This window comes from Egretta garzetta, unplaced genomic scaffold (genome assembly GCF_000687185.1).
Source record: "Egretta garzetta isolate BGI_Z169 unplaced genomic scaffold, ASM68718v1 scaffold297, whole genome shotgun sequence".
Taxonomy (NCBI): Eukaryota; Metazoa; Chordata; class Aves; order Pelecaniformes; family Ardeidae; genus Egretta; species Egretta garzetta.
In genome coordinates, this window is record NW_009260410.1 from 5,268,446 (window position 1) to 5,291,797 (window position 23,352).

Consider the following 23,352-nt stretch of genomic DNA (forward strand, 5'->3'; position numbering starts at 1 on the left):
GAAAGACATTACCTCTTTGTTATTTTATTTCAACTTAAAAATTTTACCTGACCAAGCATCTTTAAAATCCTCCAAAAATAGGCCACCCTGACATTAGAAACAAGGCAGAACCTTAGTTCTACCAATGCAGTTTTATTACTGCAATGATCCGACAAGTGAATGCTCATATACAAATGCTTCATACAGTGGTCCTCTGTCAAAACGCTTGCTCCTTGCAAATATTTTAATTTAAACAGGCATTTTAAGTTCTGAAGCAAAAAATATTGGCGATTTAAAATATCTAAAAAATGTAATGATTCAATTAATGCTGAGTTACTCCATGCATGAATGAACAATTTGACCTGGGCTTGAATACAGTATTTTAATAACGCAGCTGCCATATTCATTGGTCTCTACATTTCCTGAAAACTAATCTGCCAAAGTAGTTCTACAGTATTAATCTTCTGCGCTTCCGTTCTTGGACTGCTGACTTAGTAATGCTCCACAATCACATGTTATTTCATTGAAAAGCCAAATTTTTTAGAACATTTCCAGATGCTATAATTCTAAAATTGAGACAGATATTTTCATGTTGAACTACTACTATCACCTTTGAGCATCTGAGTGGCAGGTATTGGTTTCAAGGAAATTTCAGGTTAGTTTGGGCACTAATTTTTAAATATTCTGAAATACTTGTAGTTTATTTTTTTTCTAGGTACAGGTGGTACTGCATCTGTAATTCTGAGGGTTTTTTTTTTTTTTCCAAGAGGTTGTCAGAACCATAGCTGGTTCGTATTTCAAAACCTTAGTAGCACAATACATTTGTCATAAGGCATACAGAAAATAAATGAACTAAGATTAAAATTATTTTCACATAAACCAAAATATTCCATGCACTAAACAAGAACCTTCAACTGTACCGCCTGGTACTATGCCAATATGCAGTGCTGGACCTAACTGAGCATGCTCTGCCAAAGCGCCACCCGTAATGCCAACCAACTTCATATGGAGATCATACGAAGCGTGTGTTAGCCTGGGCCCTCAAGAACAATTTTTTTTCTCTCCTTTTGAAGATAGCTTGAGCAAAACCAAAGTCAGGGTTGCTTTGGCCCAGCGAAATCATCAATAAAGTGACTGACGTGCAAAAAGACTTACGATGGGTTGATGAAAGACTACGATAACTTTGGATAAACATTTACAGCTTCAGATACGAAAGTGATTAAAAAAATAAGTAAGAATTCTGTAACTACAGATGACAGCAGCATTACAGTTAATATTTAATCATGATATTGTGAGAATGTTCAGTAGTGGAAGACAGGATTAACATATTGCTTTAAAACATTCCATTACTTTCTGCATCTGTTTACTGATAATAAAAGAAACAGCTGTTCTGAATGTAACATCAACAGGTGTAAACCGTTCATTTGAGATTTTAAAACAATAATTCTCCATTTCCTCCACAGCTATTTTGAAATGACATTACGAACACCCCTCCTATTAGCTTACACAATTAACTCGTAATTGTTTAACCTCTCCCCATGTCCGCAAAACATATACATGTGGGGTTAGCTTCCTTCTCATTTTGTGCAAAAGGCTCTGTTCTTCTGCAGCGCACATCCTGAACTAATGCACCAGATGTGTCCCGTAAAACGGTTGGTCACACTATTCAGCAGCTTTCCTTTAGCAACTGTTCTATATCAAATTTACTGTAAAAAAGCATCGTAATTATGAAGTAACACTGTATCAAATTCACAGACCTAATATCTCACTATGTTCAGTTAAACTATGAATGATAATTGAGCTTGAAATTGTATATTTACTTTAAATAAGTCCTCCAAATCATCTGCAACATTGTGTGCTTAATTCGAAGCCATTAACAAAAGATTTAACATTTCCACATTTATACTCTCCATAATTTCAGATATGATACTCCATACTTGGGGGGGGGGGGGGAAGCTACTTCTGGTAGCTTTCCATTTGCAAAATTAAATGGATGTACCTTAAGTTTCTTACAATTGCTAACCCAGCCTGTTAAATGCTGGGTACGAAAGAAACAAAACATTCAAGAATCCTTTGATACCACTATTGCAGCCAAAAAATTAATTCAGAATTATAAGTTTCTTTAACAAAACCAAACCAAACACCCCTCCTACCAAACCAAAACTAGACCTGCTTTACAGAAGATAAAACAAGCTCCAAAGACCAAATATTATATTCCTTTCAAAGCCCTAAAAAGTTGCTCTTTGATGCTTACTTCTGTGAAAGTCATACCAATATGTATGTAGAGGAAAAAGAAAAAAGGAATAAAACCACTTGCATAAACTGAGATGGAAGAATGGGTGGTTGTATAACTAAATAGAGCGTTGCTTGGGAGTACTGATTCTATTGCTAGATATTTTCATTATTCCATATTGGAATACGGAAATACAGAAGAATCCATTTTAACAAATCACAAATTACATCATACAGATTTTACTGTTGCCAATGACTGCTAAGTGCTCCTGAAATAAGTTACGCATTCCTCTGGTTTTGCTATTATTCTCTGTACTTCTACTATTCACACTAAAGGAAGAAAAAAACTCCCCAGAAATACTTCAAATCCCTTCACACACACACTTCTTAACTGAGAGGAAACAGAAACTTCCATTATTAAGATCCCGAATACGTTCAGAAAAAAAAACATGTAAAAGGCGCTACCTCCATTTCATGTTTATATGCAGGGAAACAGAATTCTTTAAATATGGGAAAATGTAATTGGGAAAAAAAAAAAAAAGACAAATGCTATTCGATGGTTTCCTATTAAAATAATATGCACCTTGTCAGAATTTGGGTAGGAGGGCACCTGAGCTACAAACAGACCACCAGAACTGAACCTGCCCAAACCAACCATACAAATGATCCTTTGAAAAATGCAAAGCTACATAGAACCAAAAGGGTTTTTTAAGTTTTACTACAAAATCATGCTTTAGTCTGGAAAGCTGATTATTACTTTGGGAACACTGCTACCCACACTAGGCATATTTTAGCAAGGCAATCATGTGCACCGCGAGAAGCATTGTAAGTGACAAGACTTTGACCTGCTGACGACTGAAAGTCAAGAAGGAATGATGCTTGCTCGTGGTCAACCTCCAACCTGCCTAACCATCATTTTAAGTGGTCAAAATTGTACAAAACCGAAGTGACAGCAGAGGGCAGCGCAAATACTGGAAGTCCCCTGAAACGTCCTGACCTGGTCACTCATGGTGGAAACAGCTGCATGGGTCCGTGGCACGGGGAACAAGGATGCAGCAGCCTGGCCACTGGGACACCCACTCAGTCCTGCCCCCTTGCTTTCTCCTCTAAGGTCAAGCACAACAATAACCAGCTCCCTGAAAGGAGGTTGTGGCAAGGTGGGGTTGGTCTCCCAAGCGATAGGGTGAGAGGAAACAGCCTCAAGTTGTGCCAGGGGAGGTTTAGGTTGGATATTAGGAAAAAATTCTTCACTGGAAGGGTTATCAGGCACTGGAACAGGCTGCCCAGGGAAGTGGTCGAGTCCCCATCCCTGGAAGCATTTAAAAGACCTGTAGATGTGGAGCTTAGAGACATGGTTCGGCAGTGGACAGGTACAGTTGGACTCTGTGATCTTAATGGTCTTTTCCAACTGAGTGATTCTATGATTCTGTAAGCCTACTCATCGTTACACATTTTAGGTTTTTGTCCTCCTTTCAAAGAGCCTGTACAGCCCGGGACCGATTGACTGCAAGGACAGGCAGCCTGTGCATGCTCTTCAGAGCATGTCGTGGGGTTCATCACTTTAGGAAACATCTGAGTGGCACCAGGTGCCGATTCAACGGCATTAAGTTGATGTGCCTTCCTTTTTGAGAACCATTATATCAAGCACACCATTTGACTTCTTTTTAAACTTGTAAATCTAGAACTGGGGTACTTTTATTGTTTAAATAAGGAACATAAAATGGATGCATCACCAGAGGAATCAGTGAGAGCACCTCTAGAAAACAAAAGCATCTCTAGAAACAGAAAGTAACGTTTCCTTCTGTCCACACAGGATAAAACAAGAAGAGACCCACCCTCCCTAAAGCCATCTCCCATCAGCATAGTATCAGACCACCTCACAATTTCAACTCGCTCCCCCAGCCATGAGTACTGCGGTAGGGAGACACCCAGACTTGCAGGTCTGAAGCCACGCTATGGCACTTACTGCTAGCACCCAGCCACATGACAATCCCCAATATCCCACAGAGACAGAAAACAAACCGTCCATATGCATACCTAAGGAAGAAATCCACAGCAGCCCTCTAAGGTAAAGGACAGCCAACATAGCCAGAAGAGGAGGGAAGACCCAGCTCCCAACTGCCTAACCCGGTGCACCTGCACCCCCAGCAATGCCTGCCACTAATTAGCTTCCATGGCAACTAAGGCCACCTTGGCACCTGTGAATACCAATTTACCAATCACTTTTTATCCTCAACCCAGGGCCTGAATACCTATTAAACAACTTGTTCTCTGCAATTATATGAAAACACATGATGTTGACTCTAGTCTTATCAAAGATACTTGCGTTTGCTCCTGTATAATTATGATACGGCTATTTTACCTTTTGGAAAAGAACCAGCAATTATTAATCTCATTAAGTACTACACATTACATTCCCAGCTAAGATCGGTGCACACATTCATTTAAATTCTAGCAAACTTAGTTTGGAGATAAATTTCCATTCTCCACCTTGCCTTTGGCTTTTCTCACTGTAATGGCTACTCTCTAAACTCTCACAGTTTGTATCCAAACAAGAATAAAAATAAACAAACTATAACCTTCTGCATCCACAGTGAGGCTGGGATCCTGTTTCTCCCTTGGAGCCAAGAGTCAAGTCTCCCTCCTGTGTCTTCATCCACCTTCTCACTTCCACTCTAAAAACTCACATCTTCTGCTCCGAGTGACATTTACAGCCAACAAGTGTCCAGTTTTCCATTGACATTCTCATCTTGTGCCTTGCTCACCAGTTAAGTTTGGAAAGACATCCTGCTTGTGCCCTCTGATCATCCCTGCTCTTTTCCCCCCCATCAGTCCTCCTGCTGCCCATCCTCCTTTGGTGCCCACTACCAGGAAGGTATTTTATGCATGGCTACATCTTAAGACTCCCTTGGTATGGCAGTAGATCTCAAACTTTTTCTTCCTCCAGAAAGAGTCCTCTCCTTCCCAATTTACCCTTACCTACCCTTCACACTTGACACTCTTCAGCTGTTCCCAACCTGACCTCGCACATGTGTATGGCAGGAGGGAACAGCAGCAGAGGTGGCGGCACTTTCTTGCGCTCCTACTCCTTAGCAGCTGTGAAGGATGCACATGCCAGAACAGCAACAACGAGAGCACACCTTGTTTGCTACTACATTTTATCTTAGCTCAGGCCTTTGCACCATTCTGCAAATCGTATCAGGAGAGATAATAAAACTTTCCTATGCATTTGCATTCTTTGTCCCCCAGGCCTTCCTCTGTGTACCTCCTGGGCAAAAGTCAGCACATGTTTTGAATGGAGCGGGAGTCCACGTGTGCCCATCATCCGGCCACCTACTGCTGAAGAGAGCAGACTGTCAAGTTCAGCCTGCCCGTCACCTATGTGGCTTGCCGTCACAAGCATCCCCCTAAGCAGTTCACTCCAAATGCACATAGATCAACTCTACATAAGACTAACAGAGCTACTTTGAGGCACACACACTATAATTAATGGGGGTGGCTACTTAAAATGAGCCCTGTGATTTAAAATGACCACTACAGAGGGCGGCTCATGTTTTCTGTACTTGTTTTTCCTTTCTCCAGTTTGAAATTATAAACCTATGAGGTTTCTTTATATGAAAAGGATAAACTCATTTTAATGGCACAAAACTATCTTTCAGTTTAGAATTTATATCTTGTCATGTATTGCTGTGATGTGACTTCCTAACTTAGTTCACCAGTTCAGCATTGTTTGATACAGAGCAACAGATCAGTAATTTAGATTTTCAGATTGTACATTTGCTCATCTGGTCCAATACTCCTGTCCACAAACTAGCTCACAACCAGGTCATTCAGCAACCTTCAGCCACTTACCCAGCAGCCACAGAAAAGCTAGGTTATACCACCACATTTTCATAGTGCCAAGATTTGCTAACAACAAGGGGGGATGGATGGGAATCTTCAGGTGATCTTTCTTTAGACTTTTAAAACGTACTCCTCCAGAGACATTGCATCTGTTGTGCGCTGAAGGTGCAGTCAGGTAGCTTTAGGGAAGTAGGCTACTACTCAAAATAGAGGACTAAACATTACATTCTGGTAGAAAGAGAATAAACAAGTTTATCAGAATCAGTAGCGTTCTGCTTTCAGCTAGGACAGAGTTAATTTTATTCCTAGTAGCTGGCATTAGCTTTAGCATGAGAAGAATGTTGATAACACCCTGATGTTTTAGTTGTTGCTAAGCAGTGCTTACACACAGTTAAGGACTTCTTCAGCTTCCCCTGCTCTGCCAGGTGCACAAGGAGCTGGGAGGGAGCACAGCCAGGACAGCTGACCCCAACTGGCCAAAGGGCTATTCCACACCATATGATGTCATGCTCAGTAATGAGGAGAAGATAGCATAAAGAAAATGCTCTCTATACAGCAGACTTTGCCCTAGTTATGCCATGTTCTCCTTGAGTGAGGACAGCTTATGTTTCCCACCCCTGAACAGTTTGTGTACAGCATTGCACCAAGACACATGTATTAGCAGCTGCTTTCAGTGCTAACCTGTGCTCCTGTGACTCTGATCCTTTCATCTTTCAAGGCACTGGCCAGGTTTTGTTGATCTAAAGTTTTAAGAGTGTACTATACTTTTAGGATTCACACTTTCATAAGCATGTAAAAAAAGCTTTTTGGAGACTGGGCACTAGGACTGCAATAGCCATGAGGTAGCAATTTCCAAGTAGAAATACATCACCCTAAAAGTGTAACTATCATAACTGCATATGGCAACGCCACATTTGAATACCAGCAGCTATCTGGCATTCCTCTCAAAATTAACATCTCATGTCCTTAGTACTACAAACTTTGCCAGCCTCTGTTGAAAGCAACTCCTAACCACTTCACATCTAAGAAATTTTGACATACTGGTATTTTCTAAACCTGCAGCCATAAGGGAAGCATCAAACCAGTTGAGAACATTTCTTTAATAAATTCTTTTAAAAAAATAGTGATGAGTTGTTTCTCTACAGTATTTATTTCCAGTTTTTAAGTAGCATTCAAATTTAAATAAAAGTGTCTAGAAAGTGAACATATAATAATGAAAAGTCATTATACAAAAGCTTTGCACAAAACATACTGAAATTACAGAGTGATGATCAAAATTAAGCAAGAGAAATATGATCCCAAACAAAATGTTCCTTTTACTGAATAATTTCCGTGGAGTTGTGCTTGTCAACTTCTGGAATATCTGTTAAGTGATGAAAAAAAGGACGACCATGAACACAGCCTTTATTTTCCTTTCCAAGCTGTTGCTTCATCCTGTAAATTGTGTTTTGTACATCTTCTTTTGACAAATGTAAGGGCAGCTGCCGAGCTAAACGTACTGCTTCTCCCTGTGGAAAAGAAAAACAAAACCAAACCCCCATTAAATTACCACTTTTTAACACATTAACCTGGGGCTACCAGAAAGCAGGAATTAAGCACTCACTGTTTAAAGGTCACTCTTCTGCTGAAAAATATTCCAAAATCCAGAACCTCAAATGTAACTCTAAACATATCTTATTGGCCATTTCATGACACTTCTACAGTAGAGTCACACACAGTCACTTCACTCTCCTGGTCATGTTCGCACTCTTTTTCTTTTAGGGTCCACTTTTGTATGACGCTTTGTGTTTCTGAATATCTTACTTCCTGTTGGCACCAGTAGCAGCTGAAGATGCTTACCACTTCACAAGACACATTCTACACCACAAACTTTAGAACTAACATAATGAAGTCAAACAGTCAGCTAGACAAAATTTTAAAAGTACTACTGTGAAATTTTAGATTAACATTATATTAACTATTGTCTGTTGCTTCTAGTTATCTCACAATACTAGAAAGCAGAAGCTACTGCTAAACACAATTACTGCAGCACCCATCCTCAAAGAATCAAGCAACTTCAAAAAGAAGTTGTTAGGTTTTTTGTTTCCTCTTCAGAGATAGGCCTTCCTGCCATTGCCTTCTCTTCTGTACTTCAGGGATGTTGCCTAGGCAGAAATGGATGTGGCATATGATCTCTCTTCACACTGTACAAACCTGAAGCAGCATTCATAACTATTTAATGTGAATCTTTTAATTTTGTTTGTCTGGGATTTTCTCCCAGTCTTCCAAGTGGAAAAAAAGATCACTGTGGACTATTCTCTACCTAGGAAGGCTGCTTCTTTAACCATTACCCTATTCTTTCTTCTGGGTCTACCAAAAGACAGCAAAAGCTGCAGACATTCTGCCTGCTCAAATATGAAACATGATAAAAGTTGCAATTCTAAACATGACAGTGAATGGCATTTCCAGTGTTTACCCCTCAAAATGGTCAAAAATCTCAGTGTTTATTTTTATAGGCTTTTTTTTTCATGACAGCAAGCCATATACTTCCTAGTTAATATCTATTTTCCAGCTACTGTTACTGCTGCACACGCATCTTCTTTCTAACAGTTCCTCACAGGGATGACATTGCTCTTAATAAGCCTTCCTTTGATAATCTCGATATATACCTTTATATGCGTGTATCTGAACATGGATATATAAACACACATGTGTTTGCGTATGTATATTTATGTATAAACCAACTCTATCCCACCCAGTCTGATGGGTATTTGTAAGTAGAGGAAATAAAGCTTCTGCCTCCAAACCAAGTTACGAACCATTCCTGTCTCAACACTTAACTCACCCCTTTTTTAAGCTTCTTTCTTGAGTTCACAAGAATGGTTTGGTAATGCAGAACAGAATCACTCGCTCCAAAGGCAGTTGTAAACATACTGCCCCAAAAAGATGGAGAAAGATTTGTATAATAAATGTTTAAAAGGTATAATCAATATTCTGTGCAAATGTCTAGATCCCATTTTGAAGTAGCCTGAGTCAGGAAAGTATGTCAGCAAATGCTTAAGTAAGAAGAGACTTAACATATATTTTGGTAACCTTTATGACAGCGATCTTAAGAATTGGGATTAAAGACAGCATTAATGAAACATCTAGACAAGAAGTGGTAGAAAACTACTATTGTTAGTTACTACCCCAGCTTTAAGTATTACCACATATATTAGTTGTTTCTGAACCTTCATGCCCGTTACTGTCTCTGGATAGACAATTTTATCTATTTGCATATCAACTATTAACAAGAGTCATTCCAGTTCCAACTGTTGCATAACTACTTCTGTAAGAAAAGAGATTAAAGATTCTTTTACTCAAGTACCATATTTCTGGCAACTAATAATGCTGGCTGCTTGTGAAGAACACATGGTTTCCTCCCTGCCAGTGCACTGCAGAAGTTAGTCACTATTGCATTGAACATAGTGGACTTACAAGACTCTGTTGGTTGTCAGATGTGCTTCCTTTAACTGCAGAAGTTATTGATGGTCACTAAATACAAGCATTTGCAGAGGCATATGGGGTTCACTGTATGAGAGACTTCATTTTTTACTTCAGTGTCTTAATTCCAGTGACAGCTTGCTTTTCTGGCAAAAAAAGTTTCCATTTGTCTCTCTCTGCCCTTTCTTTGAATGAATCATAGAATTTTTTTCTTGTTTAAGTGGAAATGGTGCCCTTTCTGATTTTCACAATGTACATTTCATTGAGGTTTACATGAGAATTGAGCTTCAATTAATGCCTACTTTTCATAAACTACTGCCTTAAATAATTTTATAACTATTTCTTAGATTTATTTATAAATTAGTTAAATCTTGATGACTTCTGGATTCAACTGCCTTCTAGACTTTGTAAAGCAATTTTATAGCTGTTCAGTATTCTAACATGGACAAATGCCTTTCTAGTCTGAAAACTGCCTATATAGAAATAATTTGTGAACATCAGTGTTCAGCATGTTTTGTATCACGCTGGACAACTACTTTTGGATATGTCTGATGGAACTACTTTGGTAAGCAATGCAGAACCCACACACCTCAGAGAGGATATGACATTCTCCTTTTCAAAAGTAACTTCTGTTTAGAACAGAACTACATTAACCAAAACAGAATGCTGAAGAAAGATTTTCAAGCTGTTTAAGGATTTTTTTATAGGGGTAGCTGGCCAATATTTAAAAGCAAACTTCTGTCTTACCTCCAAGTAATTTACCACTTTGAGAGGCCTACATTCATATAATTCCTTTGCATTTCCATTAACTACTGCATTCAGAATTTCTTTCAAATCAGAAACACCATAATACGGCAGACAATTTGCCATCCCTTCTATTTCCAGATGACTTTCTGTAGCTGAAGCACCTGAAAATACAAAAACAATACAGTAATTTATACACTGCTTTGATTTCCATTCTGGAGCATTTCAGAGAAAATTAAACTGATGTAAAATCACTTAGTAAATCAGTCTCACAAAATCAATACAATTAGGAAACTTTTTGTGCTCCTTCCTTAGAGTGAAAAGTATTTATTTGTCCAGTGTTCCGTTATTATGATGTGTGCCTATTCACATCACGCATGCCTCGGCTTATTTTAATTCAAATCCTAGCTGGCACAGTTTAAATGTCTAAAACATTTTGCAGCCTTTCCAGTCTTGAGCACAGCTTTAATTAAAGCTCCTATGACTTTAATTATACGTACATGAAACTAAAGTAGAAGCTAGTAATAAAATACAATTTACTTTGAAAAAAATTAAAACAGAGTGTTGGCACTATTTCCTATGTAATTGGTTTAAACATCTGTAGAGTGCAAATGTTATCATAGCAAATTCAGCTTCTACTGAAATAAAAATCATTTTTTCCTCTTACCACAGCAGAAGAGGAACTCAAGCCCACATAACTAAAGGCTCTGTGACAGACTTCATCCTATCATTCATACGGTACCACTGCTGCAGCAGGTACCACTCTGAATAGGAATGACAAATAAAATATTTAAATAACCTTCCCAACAAAATATCTGTTCAATCTTTGAGGTGTAAGAGGCTTCACTTCTTATTCACACTACTTGCAAAAACTCTGAATGAAGTTGCTACTGTACAGCTAACTTTTCTTCCGCTCCAAGTCAGAAGCAAACTCTCTAGGGGTCACGCTCACATATTCTCACGCAGTCCTTCAGAGCTCCTCCCCTCATTCATGTTGGGTGCACAGAAATCTCAATCCAACCTACACAGCCACTTTCCTTTTTCCTCCACTACAAGTCTAAGAAGTAAAGAGTTTCACAAGGAGAGCACAGAAGAATACAATTCGTAATGAAAATAAATCCACTCTTGTGTAATGGCCCCAGGTAGGATAAATTACATTCAGCCTCATGAATGGTTTTTGCAAAGTCAAAAAAGCTGAAGACAAATAGATTGCTACAAAGTGGATTAAACTAACAAATCCAGTAAACCAATCATACATGCTTGCGAACAAGACTGCTAATGCTCAATACGCTTCAGTTTTACCAATAGCAATTTTCCTGTCGGCAAATTTTGACAGCCAGATTTGACTTCACCATACTACTCATTAATTTGAAAGTCAAAGGGGGCTTTAAAGAGTCTAATATAAGAACAAACAATACAAATCCTGGCTAATAGAATTTTTCTTCTTTGGTATTTCTGTTTGTGTGTCATTCTCCTTTGCTGCTTCCATTCTTTAGACTGCAAAGTAGCCCACCTCATGCTGATGAACATATATCTATCTGTAAGTCTTTGCAGATATTCTGATATTGGCAACATTTGATGATATAAGCAGATGTCCGAGCCTCAGTGTAATTGGAAATTTTCAACAAAATAGATGTTAAGATTTTTGAGTATTCAAAACAGCAGTCTTCAAGTAGTTTCCATGGTAGTTTCTATGAAATGCTTTGCAACTTCCAAGGAAAATATTTCCCTGAACAAATAAAGTAGCTTTCAATTGACTAAAAATGTGGATTTCTCATTACTACAAATTTCCCCTTTCTCCTTCCAAACAAAGCATTCACAATCACATTTGGAGAATTCCTTCTTGATGGCCAGGAAAAACTGTTCTCTTCCAGCTGCCACCTAGATTAGGTGACACTATAAGACTATCTACCTTCCAGTCTATGGTCAAAATCAAACTGAAATTAAGTAGCAGCGTGATTTTCCCACTGGTCGGTTACAAGAGCTGAGGCAGCTTATATTACTAAGGAAGATGGGTTATTTATCTATTGCTGCTCTTTGAGGCCTTGTAAGCACATTCTTTGTATATACATACATTGGGTACACATACTCTATTGGGAAAGACAATTCTGCCTTAAAAGCCTGCCTTGGAGCATGACTCAATTGTTACAAAAACAGGTAAGCCATGTTCCTTGCTGTCTGTTCCTTTCCACCCAAGAATCCACATTTCTCTCTAGGACTTCCATGAAGGCAGACAGATGTGCAGTGAATGTACATATAATAAACACATCTTAAGATGAACTGGATGGAAAGTAATCCATCTTACTTCTTGAAATGCTTCTCTGTATGTAGGGATCACTGCAAGCTATACCCAGCAAACAAATGCCTGGCAGATCCCAGAATACTGAGTTAAGTAAAAGCAAACAGACTGCTCTCCCAAAGGTAGCATCACTTGAAGCCTCAGTAAGGCCAGAACATGAGGGGGCGGGAGGGCAGTGGAAGACAGACTGGAGCTCAGCGTCACAGCTTTGCAAATCAGAACAACTGGCACGTTCCACAAAGAAACCATTGACTTTGCCTAACTGACATACTTACAGCAAGAAGCTTTTTCTGAGCTATTTCACAACATGTTTTTCACTGTCAGCTATCCAGAGACAAAATTAGTTGAAAACCCCTTAGACTGCTGAGCAATCAATATAAAGAGAAACAAGGAGATGTTACAAAAGATCTTAGTCTACCAAAACAAGAAGATAGGGCATGTCCAAGACCTACAATATTTGGAACAACTTCAGCTGCAGTCATACAGAATCTTTGAACAATGTGGAGCAAAGGTAAATTACATTCCTGTCTTAAAACAAGAGAGCATTTAAAGGACACTTATCCTCCAATGAAACAATAGGCAAGTAAGGCCTGAAACTCTCACACTCTTGTAAAAATAACTATCCAAAGGCTGCATTTGTGAAAAAGGAAAACATTGCCAGAAGTTGAAACAGTTTTCCCACCAAAATGACAGAACAAAACAAAACTCCATGTGGAACCAGAGTCCTTGTTAGGAAGAAAAGGCCTAATTAGACCTTTCAAAAACCTACTAGGTGTACTGCATCTGGTGTCACATGATGCCACAGGGTTCAGATTGAGGCATGTCTGTGCTATGTCTGTAAGAAAGACTCCTGACAGGTTATTAGAGTAACTAAAGGTCAGAACCCCACTAGCTAAAAAATCTTGGCCATTAACAGTATAGGTGTATTTCGACAAATTCCAAGCACTGTGAGGGAAAAAGATTCAATTTCCAAGTATTAATGCCAAGACCTGCCACATTTAGTGCAAGACTAATGAATTATTTCTTTTTAACCTATGAGAGAAGTTGTTCCTTACAGACAAGTCATCCAAATAAGGAAAAAACAATACTATGTGGGGTTTTTTTTCCAAGTAAGAAACTACCAGAACCAAAATCTTTATAAAAAGTTCCTCTGTGCTGTAAGTTGCCAAAAGATAGGAATTTAAACTGCAAAGAAGCATCTTTAACAAAGACCGGTTGAGATGCAAGCCCAACGCAACAAGGGAACTACCAAAGTTACCTTCCAAACTAAGGTAGCTGTTCAGATTTTCTTGTTATTAAATAAATAGTCAGTCCTGTAAAACACACCCCACACCAAGTGGGAATGAGGAATGAATTTATGGTCCTATAATCAAGTCACTGTACTCACCTAGGAAACAGTCCTAGTGAGGTGCTCCATACCAAAGTAGGAGGTCTTGCATTCCAAATTAATATCTGAGTATTATGAGTAAACTTAATATATGATAATGGCCACCAATACTCAGGGTCCTTTGGCAGAATATGTGCGGAGATTTAAACAAATAATGCAACCTACCAGACTGACAGTCCTCTTCAGAGATCACCATGGGTCAAGGAAAGCCTCTTCTTCTGTGGCCAAAACTGCCAAACATCGAATTGGAGCAGCTGTTTCCTTTGTTCTTGTTTTAGAAGGTATCTTAGAACTATCAATGGCACCGCAGACGTGGCCACATGGATCAACAGAAAGTCTTGTGATTTTGCAAGAAGAAATTACCAGAAATACCACTTTCATATTCAAATTCAAAGCTAATGTAACCTTTGTTTGTGACATAGAAGAGGATGTCTCTGTCAGAAAGAGGAAATTTGCTACTACAGAAAATAAAACTCTTAACCCAGGATGAAAAAGGAAGCCATGTGCTAGCAGCTATTAATAAGAAATCTACCAGAAGTCAGAAAGGGACATCTAATATGACCATGTCAGGGCTGAAGTTCCAAAGGGAAGTATAGACCTTCAAATGTACTACAGTGGATGTTGACAGCAAGCAAGAGTTCATAGTTCAGTTGAGAAACAGCAAATACTAGGACTGATCCAATTCACCTAAAAAGTTGGGGAAAAGTGAGTTATAAAGGTACGTGCACAGAAAATGAGATTCAGGTGTGCTTCTGTGGATGCTGCTAAGGTGAAACTCTTCAGCTAAGGTGGGTTGAGCACACATTTGCATTCTGGACACCTCTACACAGCAAGCTGTGACTTTATCATCCACCATGCAAAGTGGCAACCCCTGTCAGAAAAAACTAACAGTATATCCTGAAGAAACAGAACTTTTCTGAGGCAACTTCTAGTTTAACAACATCTGAATGCTCCCCTTTCAGGCTATGCTCCCCTTTCAGGCTGTGTCCAAGCTTCAAAAAACCCACAAAAATAGACACTGAATTCAGACAGCGAACAAAAAAAAAGTACTTCTGTAAGGTTAGTGAAGAATGTTTTATGAGACAAACTTGTTCTTTCAAAGTTAATAAATCCTATAGAATACTCAGATGTAAGTGGGACAAATCATTCCTGGTCTGCAGGTCACTTTCCATAAAGATTATACAACAAGAATCTATAAATTAAAGAACCTCAAACTGCATAGTGAAATTCCCAGAGAAGGACATGTAAGGAGTGTTAGTAATACATACCTATGTTTCTAAAAATCAGCTTTAATAAGTATTTGTAGCAGATAGTAGCATATTTGTAGAAGATAGCATATTTCAGGGATGAGTTTAAGAAAAAAGAAGAAAAAGGAGGGACTGATGAAGCATTGAGTAAAAATCCTTGGGTCAGTAGGAAAAAGGCTGGTATTTCTACCTTCATCTGCAATGGTATGCTCTTTTAATAACTGTAACTGCTATAATGTCATCAGCAGAAGCTTATAAACATGACCGACAAGCCTCAGATGTTATTAAGGTTTCATTCAAATAGTTAAAATATAAGACTGGGACAAAGAACTGAATTAGATTCCCATTCTTCACACGGGCTAGCCGTATGGTACTGATCAAGTCCACGACCACAGCTCGTCGGCCTGTATAGTGTATATAAAGCACTTTTACTTCCAATAACTGTAACCCAAATGAGAACACTTTCCTCACAAGACTTCATTTCCTTAATTTTGCATATTAGGAACACTGGATTCGAAGACAGTTACTACTTCCCAGTTACTTTTCTGAGTCCCTTGCTGTTATATTGTACAATTCTGCTCTTAAACTAATCAAGCTATCTTAAAACTAGTTTCCCATTTCCAGTACCACAAGATCGGTCAACAACTCTCCTCCGCTGTTGCCTAGAAACTGTCTTCAAATTTTCACATTCAATGTATTCACATCCACTTTACATTAATTAGATTTTAGGCAAACCTACGTATCAGGAGGTGGGTGGGTAGGGGGGAAGTTAAGTGAGCAAAAAGGCTAAGCAACAATCCCTTTCTCCCATATTTGTCTAGAGAAATCTCATAGACCTCCCCGACTTTTGATTTGCTTGAATAAACCTTTTAAGAGCTGCCTCTTACAATACATGCTTTATTCCCCTAACCATTCAATGTAAGACTATTACCATGAACAGCTCTTCTACAAAGTTTTTGTTATTTATGTAGGGATTCAGCCAGTCAGAAAGAAACTTTCTTGGTTTTGTCATCCATGATTCAGTAAAGAAAACAGCTTAGGCTCTGTTCTTCCCAGGAGCCAGCCTCTGAGTGAAGGAGTTACTCTACATCCCTTCTTTGTACCTACCCTTAAAAGATCCCATATGTTACAGTAGATCTGTCATCACTGTACATATGTGGGGATCTGTAACACATGAGGCTATAGCATTTCTAACAGCTCCTATAGTGAATCTTTTCTCTGAGCTGTCAGCTAGGTACTATCCCCAAAGAAGTTTGCTTTTCTTGGAATTCTGCTAGAGAAATCTTGATCTGCGGAACTGACCCTGGGTGGGTTGCCCGTGGGTTTCCAACAGCATCCCTATAAATTGTTCTTCAGAAAAAAGTATAAACATTTGATCTCCCTTGCTAAGGTGAAAGGATCTCATATGAAACAGATTTCTTCTGTGATCAACACAGAGGCATTAAAAAGTAGGTTGTCTCAAAAAAAAAGTTCAGATTGAACTCTATCAAAAGGTGCCAAGGTGAACCTGTCACCCTCTCTTTACTGGCCCCTTTGGGCTCTGTGTTACAACTCTGATGTGAAAGTAAGTTAAAAACCAGATCCAGATCCAGCTCTTTACTGGACCTCCTCAACTGCTCAACAGCCGAGGAGCAGTCAGCTAAACCATGTACTTGCAGAAGCTTCTGCAAGTAAGTATCACCTTGAAAGAAGCTCCCAGGACTAAGGAATTCTCATTGTTTTAATCTAAGTTCTGTCAGAATGGCAATTAAGGATATTAATATCCAGCATTTTGAGAAAAGAAAGAGTCAGCAAAACATGGATTTCAAAGCATTCTTTGAAATACTATCAAAGCTTTCTGTTCAGTTATCAGTTTCCATTACTCAGTGTTCTATGTAGAACACTACATTCTTTGCCAAACAATAAAATCTCAATGTTAAGGAAAGCAGTACATTAGTGCTTTAAATGATAAGGTGATGTAGAAAAACATGATTTACATTAGCAATCAGTCAAATTGTTAAATCGGAAGAAACAAGCCCCAATACAACTAAAAGATTTTAAAATCATCATACCTTCTATCACTTTTATCTGGAATCCATTTGCTACGAGCCTCGGATCTGACAAATAAGCTGACCCATTGAAACTCTGGTAATCCTTCTGCATTTTATAAAGGGCAGCCATATACTGAAATCCACCAATAAGACTGGAAGAAAAAAAAACCCAAACAAAACACAAAATCCTTAATGTGAAAATTAAAATTGTGAGAAAAATACAGACAAAAGTAGTAAGTGATGAGGAGAGATCAAGATTTAAAAAAAATAATTATCAAATGATACTTGAAATAACATACAAATTTTTGCTCAATTGTACTATACCTGTCTGTTAACACAATTGGCTTGTCCAGTTTCTCTACTGGAAGCTTATGGTTCATCAGTAATCTTTTACATAGCAGAACTTCTTCCAATCTATATGGATTCAGCAACATTAACTTTTTTTCAGTAGCAAATATCCAGACATCAGGAAAACTCTGACGACGGATCAGGAAAAGCTCGTGTTCATCTGAATCCTTTTTCTCCTGTCTCTGATGTCTACAGGAACTCAGAGAAAAAGGCACTGTTGCAATTTTCATAGGCTGTTCAGGTTTCTGCTTCTTTTCAGTCTGAGCATGAAATATCTTGTCAAGCTTCTGCTGGTTGGATGGGGAAGTCTTCAGCTTGGGTTTCTGTTTTTCTGCCTCCTTTGTTGGTCGTTGCACTGTCTGTCCCATAGCTTTCTTGACCTCTCTGTTGTAGCGTTCGAGGTCTTGAGCAGCTTTTATTTCATAACTTAAAAGAGAAAAAAAACCAGTAGCATAATCAGATAAAAAAAAAGCAAACCCCAACTCTTAACATAATAAAACAAAAAGCAAAGTAACCGTATCAACAGACAGCTCCCATGGTTCATCCAAGTAGCTACATCGATATGCTTTCCACTATGACAGAGATGGAAGGACATTGGGGACCGTACCCGTATTACATTACCCTTTGAAGATGATGGGCTGGAAATTTTCCTTCATCATGACAAAACCTGAATTACTGAAGGGGACTACATCACACAAAGGGCTACAGCAAGTTGCTTTTGACCTCAGTCCCAAAACCTATGTTTAACCCTAATTCGCAATCTGATACATAGTTTTGGAAGTTTCGTCACAGGCACACCCAGCCCAATTCACAAAGTCATTTAGGCTTCTAGAGCTCTACAGACTTCAAGGGGAGTCCATGTGGTTAGGTAAGAGTTTGGAGCCTAAATAACTTCCTAAGCCTGAGGCTTTACTTTATATAAAGAAGTACATTTGATTTCAAATGGCCTAAAATTAGCCACATAAATAAAAAGCACGAGAATACAGAATAGATCTGATTATCACAGAATTCTGTAACTAATAAACTTACAGATTTTTCAGAAAGTATTCAATAACAAATTACTCCTAAATGCTGTTAAAACATTACTACATACTAAATCTCTACAATCTGAATGGATTCTTAATGAGTTTACAAATGTTGGGAAGATAGCTAAACTTTTATAGATGCCAGGTTTATACTTGCCTACTGCATACGAATCTTTTTTCAAGGCCAAAGGAATGACTTGCTGAACTCCGTCTGTTTACCCTTACCTGATATTCTGAATTCTAGCAGGTAATTCAAACTGTTCCAATCTTCAATAAAAAAAAAGTTGTACTATCATATATAAGTACTGGAAATAAGTATTTTAGCTGGTCATATTTATTTATTGCTACTTGCTGGAACAGTTTGATTCAATCATGTGTATGCATGGTGGAAAATTAAGGTCAACAGAAGGGTCACCATTTGCAATTAACTATGATGTGCTAGCATTCACATATGTTACCAATATTTAGTTAACTAAAAAAGTCAGCTTAAGTAGTTTCTTGCAATAAATCATGTCCTAGAAAATATGGAGTAAATGTTAAGATAAAAAACATCTGCTCCTTTTAAAATGAATGGATGAAATCACTTGAGCACAGATTTTTTTTATCCCAAATACATTTATAGCTTTGACCAGATCAATAAATACTTTGTTTTGAATAGATCCAATTGTAATGCAGAATATTTAACTGTAAGAGAACTGAGCTTTCAGTGACACATTGATACTCCAAAACAAAGCACTTCCAAAGAAAGCCCAACTTGCCTGTCATTTTAGGGTACCATGAGAAAAATTCTAGCCTTACAAGCTTTGATTGTGAGGGTTTGGCAAATCCACAGACATCACTGTCAGTGATTTGCTCAGAGTCAAAACCAACAGGTTTACAAACTATGAGGGAACACCTTTGCCTTTCCAAAAATCCTTCCACAGAGGCAAGTATAATCAACAAGTGCTACAAGAACAGTTTCTTCTCTGCTTTGTGAATCAAGACTGCAAATTTAGGATCCTTTCCTGAAGTTCCAAAACCTAAAGCCAAGGAAATTTGCAAAACTGGGTGCAAGGAGGGAAGTGGAAGACCAGAATGAATCTAGTTTCAAAGGCAGCTTTGGTTTAAATAGAAAAATGGATCCACAATGTTATTATTTTCCTCTTGCATCTGAAATCCTAATGAAATATTTAATATGTTAAAAAAAACCAAACCCTTTTAATATAAGGTCTCTCAGACCTTTTAAGACAAGTAATCTGAATTTGACTATTTGGAGAAAACTTTGACTGGAAATGGCCACTTATGTAGATTCATACGTGTCCAGAATAGAGCGGCATCCCATTATGAATGTAATATGTCTCAGCATCAGCCTCTTCACAGAATGAAACCTAATCAGCTTAAACTATCACCACAAGTAAGTATTACACTCTACTTCTGTTTCTTTCCTTTGTGAAAAGCAAAATAAAAAAAGCCTTTAATTGCCCATTTCAGTTTTTCAGTCTTCTTCCAAAATGCGTATGTTTTGGGTGACTAGCACTGTTTCCCAGGAGTGGACAATATGGACCTATTATTATCAAGCATTGAAAGGGGCTGCCCAGGGAAGTGGTCGAGTCAGCATCCCAGGAGGTATTTAAAAGATGTAGGACTTAGGGACATAGTTTAGTGGTAGATTTGGTAGTGTTAGGTTTATGTGGACTCTATTAAAGATCTTTTCTAACCTAAATGATTCTATGATTCTATTATGACTGAACAGATGCTGGGGACAAGCAACAGTATGGAATGATTGATACCAATTATTAATAACATTATTCATGATTAATATCCGGCAGTACATGGTAGAGATAGGATGGATGGCCAATGACCAGATGGTACCACCAAATGACCTCTGTCCAAAGGAAAGAGAACATGTTAACTAAAAGTTTAAAAAACAGTAAAAAATAATTTTTCTGAAATTGCTAAACAAGCATATTTACCCCAGTGTGAAAGAGATGCAAATAATACATACGCACACACACAAGCCAGGAGATGCATGGAAAGTTTATCAGGCAATAAAAGACTACCACACATGATCTAGTTACTACTAACCACTAATGACCATCTATGTGCATGCTCTTACCTGTCAACAAACAGCAAAGGCCACACTACCTGAAATAATGTTTCTCCCAAGGTACAAATATAGTCATGAAGAATTGCTGCAGAGTGCTGACAAGGTAATTTGTTAGCCCTATGATAATGTGTGTGTAGTTCCGAACCTTTCGTACACCTTCAGGATAACTACTACTGTCATAGCACTTGGAGGCATTTGTCCCACCCCTACCTGAGCCTGATATGCAAGAAATAATAAGGCCAGAAACACACACAAGCTGTATTAAGGAAAAGCTGAGCAAGTGCAAGAAATTAAATCCTGGCTTTACAGAGCAGGGGGATATGCAATGCTGCCAACATGGACATGCATGGAAGCTTTCCTCTTCTATTATAACCTAAAGACCATAACATTTTACATTCCGGTTGAGTAATAAATGCTGGCTTGTTTTGAAAAGGCTATCCTATGTCACTATGAGACATCTGTTGGTTGTACTGCTCCCAAAAGGGATTTAAACTCATTTAGACCTGCTGGAGGAGCCACAGAGAGAAACAGAGATGCTGAAGCCAAGCACAACCATTGTAACATAAACGCGTGACTTTATCACAGAAGGATGGAGGAAAAGCCGTGTCTTGCCAGCAAGGTTGCATGAAGTTGGAGGTATAGTGTGCTCAGTAGAACTGCGGCACTTCGGCTTCCCTGTTGTATATACATTTGTTGTTACCTCTAGGTGGCCCAATTTATCCAGAGTATCTGGTAGGCAAGACTTATGTTCTCTGCCAGACGTACAACAGTTCTTTTGGATTGTTGCACTGGAGGAAAAGATGTCTGTGTATCTCTTCCTATTTGTTATTTTCTGAGGCAATTTTAAAAGATTAAAAGTGGCAAAGGGGTATACAAAAGCTGAAATGTACAGATACAACTAGTGGTAAATTTTTCATTCACTTCAACATCCACTGGATCATACTGCATTCATGCCTACATATAAGGAAAACTTCATTACCAGAGAGGTCTCCTTCCTGAACTAATACAAAGTTAATCTGTAGGCACACTTTTAAACATAACAGTTGTTCCAGGAAAGCAACCATGAAATCTCAAAAGCTAAAGCAGAGCAAATTAAAATTTTCTAAAACAGCTGGCAGAACCTTTTGTTTCATTTCATTAAAAGCATGAATATAATTGGAGTAGATTTCTACTATTACATTAATATTTCTGCTAACGCAGAGATGGACAAAATACTTTCTCACATATATGGTTTTGTGATCACAGCGTGTTGCTTAGTGAGCTTTAAATCAGGTAAATCAAAAGCTAGATAAAAAGGTTTTACATAACTCTTGATATAGCTGGTATTCAGAACAACGCAGATGTTTTCAAAGTCAAGAAAAAAACCCAGATATATTAACAGTAATTCAACAGGTGTAGCTTCTCTTTCTTACCATTCTCCTAATTGAACCTCTCAATAGTGTTAAAATTACACTGCTTTGGCTAGTATAATTTCCTTTGCAGTGGTTGGTGTTAATTTTCTCTCCTTGCTGCCATAACATGAAGAAAACACATTTTCACAACACTTCCAATGAGTTTGTTCTTCCGAAACAAAATTTAATTTCCCAAACTTTCTGCTACAAATGATGATATGCATTCAAATCATTACATGTAAAACTATTGAAGAACTACTTCTATTTTCCTCATTTGTGTGATGCCCTACAGTGTCTTACACTTTATAAAAGTACAAAAAAAAATATGGATGGTTTGGTGTTTCTTTTTTAAACTTTCTTAGAATCTCTCAAAAATCTGTTATTCTATTTCATCTTTTACCATAATATAAGTTCCACATAAAGGACAACATATACCTAAATTTTAACTAATCCAACCCCTGCCCCAAATTAGACTAAAAAATTCCCCTTACTTGCAGATGGATTTCAAAAACTCAGTGACACTTTGTTTTAGAAAAATATGGAATTTAGCTATTCAGAATGTAATCTAAAAAGAGATTCGGTTTTGATTGAAACAAATTAAAATTCAAACTGTACTATACTCTCCGAACCAGCACTGAATTGCTGTTTAGGGGAAAAAGAAATTCCTAGTGTCATTTGACTGGGTTTTATAAATACAATTCTGAGGTAGCCTGGGTTGGGATATGTACTAAATTTAGAGGAAAGGAGTCTACCAAATGTTCGAGTACTAAAGATCCTGGAAAAGAATTCTCGCTTTGTAGCAATAAAAAAGAACTGCTGGTTGGAAAAAAGCTTCGGAGGAACTATATGGTGCCTCATCCATCACCACGCTGGTTTTCATTGACAGCGCATCGGGAATCATAATATACAGGCAGCCATTAGAAAACAGAAGGCTGTAGGATTCAAACAGTGCATTTTCATGCCTGTTAACACTAAATAACAATTCAGCAAAACTGTTCCTACCTAACTGCTGCATGGCACACTCGCAAAATGAGTAACTCAAATCAGCAGTGCACGTATGCATACAGCAAAAGATAACAAGTCACATTAACGATGATGATCTTGAAAAGCCAAAAATAATTTTCTGTTCTATTTTTTCATAAATAACTGAGAGGTTAATTTTTTTTTTTAAATTCACTACATGTGTCTCATTTGTAACTACCAGATTTAGAAGCAAGACAGCCTGAAAACTTACTTTTTTTTTTCCTCTTCATTCAAATTCTTCCACTGCTCGTCAATT

At 38.1% G+C, this 23,352-nt stretch overlaps 1 protein-coding gene across 1 annotated transcript in view; it reads right to left on the reverse strand.

The window, feature by feature from the left end:
* Positions 1–7,214: 7,214 nt before the first annotated feature.
* Positions 7,215–23,352, reverse strand: part of PMS1 (PMS1 homolog 1, mismatch repair system component) — a 46,789-nt gene continuing 30,651 nt past the window's right edge. The window contains 5 exon segments of the mRNA XM_035899028.1: positions 7,215–7,562; positions 10,264–10,424; positions 17,245–17,375; positions 17,548–17,997; positions 23,308–23,352. The exon segment at positions 23,308–23,352 is cut by the window's right edge and continues 5 nt beyond it. Coding sequence (XP_035754921.1) covers positions 7,371–7,562; positions 10,264–10,424; positions 17,245–17,375; positions 17,548–17,997; positions 23,308–23,352 — 979 coding nt within the window. The 3' untranslated portion in view covers positions 7,215–7,370.